The sequence below is a fragment of the Monodon monoceros genome, unplaced genomic scaffold, assembly GCF_005190385.1.
Source record: "Monodon monoceros isolate NGI ecotype Baffin Bay Population unplaced genomic scaffold, NGI_Narwhal_1 Super_Scaffold_5, whole genome shotgun sequence".
Lineage (NCBI taxonomy): Eukaryota > Metazoa > Chordata > Mammalia > Artiodactyla > Monodontidae > Monodon > Monodon monoceros.
The window spans coordinates 114,512,978-114,518,265 of NW_021703782.1; the positions used below are offsets into that span (position 1 = coordinate 114,512,978).

General features: G+C 66.1%; 1 protein-coding gene across 1 annotated transcript; it reads left to right on the forward strand.

Moving 5' to 3' along the window:
• The first annotated feature begins 636 nt into the window (after positions 1–636).
• On the forward strand, positions 637–1,794 carry MAFA (MAF bZIP transcription factor A). Its single transcript, XM_029203787.1, has one exon. The coding sequence runs from the start codon at positions 666–668 to the stop codon at positions 1,698–1,700; it is 1,035 nt and encodes a 344-aa protein (XP_029059620.1). The 5' UTR covers positions 637–665; the 3' UTR covers positions 1,701–1,794.
• Positions 1,795–5,288: the final 3,494 nt, after the last annotated feature.

Below are 5,288 nucleotides of genomic sequence, written 5' to 3' on the forward strand. Positions count from 1 at the left end.
GCCTCGGAGGCCTCGGGCCCGGTCCCGCGCCCCCCGCGCGCCCCGCGCCCTCTGCCCGTGCAGTCCCCCGAGGCGGCCACCAGAGGGCCCTGCCCCTCCTCTCCCTGGCGGCGGGTCACCACCCCTTCCCACAGCTGTTCCCCGCAGGAGATTGACAGCTGGGCTCCGGGTTGCCATGGGGATAGGCAAATGAGAGCGACGGGCCTGGGGCTCCGATTGGCCCGGAGGCGCGTACCCCTCCCATAAAGGCGGGCCCAGGCGCCCGGCACTATAAGGGGGAGCGCACAGCTCGGCGCTCGGCGGTGGAGGCGGGGCCGGGCTGTACGCGGGCGGAGCGAGGGGAACCCGAGCAGCCGGAGGCGGTGGCCGCACCGCCACCCGCCGGGCCACCGCCCGGCCGCCGGCTCGGGAACAGGGGGCCGAGGCCGGCCTGCACCCGCCGGGGAGCGACCCAGGGCTGCCCGGCGGCGTCCCCGGTGGCCACCCCTGAGTTGGCTGCGTGAAACTTTTCCCCGCGAGCTTCAGCTAGGAGCCCGCGCCTCTCGCCGCCGCCCCCGCAGGGACCCGCCGCCAGTGGGGAGCGAAGGGGGGGGAGAGGCCCGTGGCTCCCCCCCCCGGCCTCCTGTTGGGGCTCAGCCGGGCGAGGCGGCGGGCCCCCCCGGGCGATGGCCGCGGAGCTGGCGATGGGCGCTGAGCTGCCCAGCAGCCCGCTGGCCATCGAGTACGTCAATGACTTCGACCTGATGAAGTTCGAGGTGAAGAAGGAGCCGCCCGAGGCCGAGCGCTTCTGCCACCGTCTGCCGCCCGGCTCGCTATCCTCGACGCCGCTCAGCACGCCCTGCTCCTCCGTGCCCTCCTCGCCCAGCTTCTGCGCGCCCAGCCCGGGCACCGGCGGCGGCACGGGGGGCGGCGGCGGCGGCGGCGCGGCGCAGGCCGGGGCTGCCCCAGGGCCGGCAAGCGGGGGCCCCGGCGCCGTCGGGGGCGCCTCGGGGAAGCCGGCGCTGGAGGATCTGTACTGGATGAGCGGCTACCAGCACCACCTGAACCCCGAGGCGCTCAACCTGACGCCTGAGGACGCGGTGGAGGCGCTCATCGGCAGCGGCCACCACACCGGGCACCACGGTGCGCACCACCACCCAGAGGCCGCCGCGGCCTACGAGGCCTTCCGGGGCCAGGGCTATGCGGGCGGCGGCGGCGCGGACGACATGGGCGCCGGCCACCACCACGGCACGCACCACGCCGCCCACCACCATCACCACCACCACCACCACGGCAGCGCGGGCCATGGCGGCGGCGGCACGGGCCACCACGTGCGCCTGGAGGAGCGCTTCTCCGACGACCAGCTGGTGTCCATGTCCGTGCGCGAGCTAAACAGGCAGCTCCGCGGCTTCAGTAAGGAGGAGGTCATCCGGCTGAAGCAGAAGCGGCGCACGCTCAAGAACCGCGGCTACGCTCAGTCATGCCGCTTCAAGCGGGTGCAGCAGCGGCACATTCTGGAGAGCGAGAAGTGCCAGCTCCAGAGCCAGGTGGAGCAGCTGAAGCTGGAGGTGGGGCGCCTGGCCAAGGAGCGGGACCTGTACAAGGAGAAATACGAGAAGCTGGCCGGCCGGGGCGGCCCCGGGGGCGCGGGCGGAGCCGGCTTCCCGCGGGAGTCCTCGCCGGGAGTCGGGGCCAAGGGCGCTTCCGACTTCTTCCTGTGAGCACCGGACCCCGAGCCCGCGCCGCCGCCGTGACGAGGCTCGCGCGGGCGGCCCGGGGCCTCGGCTCGGACTCCGCGGCCCAGGGCGAGGACGCATGGCCGGGCCGAGGCGCCCGCCGCGTGCGGGCCCCCGCGTTAACGCCGCCGCCTTCCGGCCGGGCCGGCCCCGCGAGCCCCGCTGCGACGTCTGCAGGCTCCAGACTGGAAGCCCTTTCCCGCGGCGCGGCCTCCTCGCTCCCGGCCCGCGCACCTTACCGGGTGGCTGTCCTGACGCTGCCACGACTCCTCTGCTCGGAGCGCGGCGATTCCCGGGAGAGTTGGGCCGGGTCGAAGTTCTTCCTGGCGTCCGCTTGTACATACGTGAGATGCGGTTCTGCGCCCGACCTCACCCGGACCGCCGCGAGGGCCTCCGCCGCCGCCCCGCGCTCCTTCGCGCTCCTTCGTTTACTTCCTTTTGGCCTCCCTACCCTGCCCTTTTCTACTCCTTTTTAAAGCGGTCTTATTTTTGAAGTATTTATATTTATTTTGTTCGGTGATTAGAAAAGAAAACCTTAGAGGAAGCTCCCTGCTTCCCGGCCGGGGTTGCCCTCGGACGTCGCGTGTCCCAGCATGTGTCGCTCGCTCGGAGGGGCCTGGCCCCTGCCTGCCCTCCTGCCTGTCTGCCCCCCACCCTGCCACTGGCGTCCCCTAGAGATTGAAGCCGAGGAGCATTATCCATGCTGTGTTCAGTCCTGCTGCCCTACTGTGCTCCACGGGGGGAGGGGGGTGGGAGCTGGCCCAGACTCCCGAGCTGCTATTTCTCTATGCACCAGATCGTATTTATGACTCCCGGGAAAATATATCTTATTTTAACCCTCAAGAGAAGTGAAAGAAAAAAAGTAATGCACAGTATTTCTAGCAGAAAAACAATTTTTTTAAAGAGGAGGTTTCGCCTGAATCTCCTGGCATGGGGGCGGGTGGAGAAAGTGTTTTTATTTTAATTTAAAATGTGTGTCGTTTTTTGTGGATTCTTCTTTTAAGAGCTGATCACTTTTTGGAGTAGCCGGAAGAGGGGGTGGGGAGGCCAGTGCTCCGGCCCCTGCAGGCCCCCGGCCCCGGACCGCAGCCCATCCTGCACTCCTTCAGCGCCTGCTTCTGCTGGGCGCAGGAGACTCCAATTCGTTGCAAGTTTCGTTGTGTTGTTGTATTCGTTGGGTTCTTTTTCCTTTTGCTACGAAACTGAAGAAAGAGAAAAACACACACAAAATAAATCGGTTTAGATCCAAAAATCACTGGAGCCTGGCTGGTTTTTCTGTGGCTTTCGTTTTTGCCATATTTCTTCCTGAATAGAAAGAAAAGGAGGTCCCTGAACTGGGCCCTACCTTAGCTCTGGGTGACCCGCCTGGGCCGACAGGGAGAGACTGACCAGAGTTGTTAAAAAAGGCTGCTGTCAGGGCCCGACCCGCAGGCACCTGCCCTGCCGCCCCTGGGCTGCCCCACTGGGAGGAGGGCCGCACAGGGCGGCCCCGGCCCCACTAAGGCAGGACGCGGCCTGGTGCGTGAGGCCGTCCTTGGGGGTGACCCCACACACAGCGCCGACGCGTCCTGGTGGCAAGCGCTGTCCTCAGCTCTTCTGAGCCTGCGGTCTCCCACCTGAAGGGCCGAGGCCTGGACTGCAAGGGCACCAGGGAGGGCGGCACCTCTGGGAACTTCACGCTAAGAGAGCTGGGGCCACCGTAAGATACTTGACTGTTACCTCTGTTCACAACGGGAGGGGGATGGAGTCCGGTGAAGTCTACGGTTTGCACATTTGGCGAAGAGCTTGCCACGGAACTTGCCAAGGCTCCCAGCTTTTCTGTCTGGGGACAGCAAGGCTCCTCCTCGGGGCTGGGACAGCTGCAGGTCCCGCGAGGATGTCGCCTGAGTTTGTTTTAGTGCCTCTGTCTGCAAGACAGAGAAAAGCCGGGGGCTGCCCCCTCCCTCTTTGCCTTAGAATGAAAGTTAGAACTGAGAGGTTGGGTCTCCGTGAGGGTTTGAGCAAAATCCCCAAACCCAGGGGCTGAGTCCTCCAAACCCCAGGGAGGGGAGCAAGCTGCCCTCTCCGCGGGCAAAAACGCTGGTGCAGAGAGAAGTAGAAGTGTGGGCGTGGGGGAGCGAGTTAAGGGGAACAGTTGGGGAGACTGCAGCGTGGCGAGGGGGAGGGGAGCACGCGGCGGGTCCCAGCCAACCTCAGGACGCCCCGCGGATCAGACTCTTGCCGACCACGACGAGGGGCCCAGAGTCTGGGTGCGTGCGAGGGCCGGTCCTCTGGCTGGTTTTGATGAGGGCGCCTTAGTTTCCACTGCTGCCGCCCGAGGGGCCATTGGAGAGCCATCCTCCGGGCAGAGAAAGCGGATGGAGGGCTGAGGGCCGGGCAGCCTGACGGTCGGTCTTCTTTTGCGGGGAGGGGTTGGTGGGCAGGAAGCTGCGCTCATCCCTCTCCCTCCAGCACCCCAGGCCTCTCAGAGCCCAGTACTCGGGGCCTGGACCGGGCAGTGGGGCTGGGGTGGGGCGGGGAGGCTCGGGAAGTACCCCCGCCCCCGCGCCCCAGTGCTTGGGTTCCTCTGCAGGGCGGGCCTGAGCGAGGGGCTGAGCGCTGGGTTTGGTTTCACTTTCCTCTTCTATTTTCTTTTGCTTTTTCCTGCCTGCTTCCCTCTTTCTTTTTCCTTCCTTTCTTCCCCCACCTCTTCTTTCCTCTGGTTTTCCCTCTAGGATAAGATGGAGAAGACAAATGAACACGGAGGACAGGGAAATTATTGGGGGAGGCAGGAGGAACGCTTATTTTTGTGTTTAGAGACAGATCTTTTCCAAAAAGCTTTCAGGGGATCCACGAACTCCTGCAGGAAAGCAGCCAGCCTGTGGAAAGCATCTCTGAGCCCCTGGAGCACCTCTGAGTCCTCCAGGAGTGCAGAGCTTAGGCCCCCTACCTGCACCCTCCTCCTAGCCGGGCGCCGTCGGGCAGGTGCTGGGGGCGGAGCTTCTGCCCACGGGGGAGGTGCTGCTGCAGCCAGGGGCGGGGCGGGGCCCACGGGTGGGGGCGGGAGAGGGAGGTGCGTGATGGAGCGACTCCACCTCACTGGGCCTGGGGCCGCGAGAGCAGGGGGACCTCGGGCGTGTGACAGCCAGTGCTCAGGTGTGTCTCTATCTGCCTGTATGAGTGTGATGGGACTTGTGTCCCTGTAGGTGTGGGGAGGGCAGTGGCAGCACCGAGATCCCTGGAGCCACCTGGACGGGTCTGAGAGGGAGCTGGCGGGGCAGCGAGGGCCCCCGCCTGGGGTAGGGGTGACTGCAGTGTCCAGGCTGCAGGACAAGCCTCCACTCAATGCCCAGGTCCCTGGGCTGCTGTGCCCGCCTGGATGTTCAGGGGGCCGTAGTGGTACCCTTGCCTCGGTCACTCCTGGCAGGGCCCATCCCAGAGCCTCGCACCCTGTCAGCTCACACCTCCGTCCTCTGCCCTCCGGGAGGGGGCTCCCCAGAACCAGCATATAGGCAGAATCTGCACCTAGCGGCCTTGGGGCCCCAAGCACCCTGGCCACCCCCTGCCCCTGCCCCTGCCCCTGGGGGGATCCAT

Bases quoted from the DNA above. Each gene is read 5' to 3' on its own strand.
- MAFA (XM_029203787.1), top strand. From the start codon at position 666: ATGGCCGCGGAGCTGGCGATGGGCGCTGAGCTGCCCAGCAGCCCGCTG.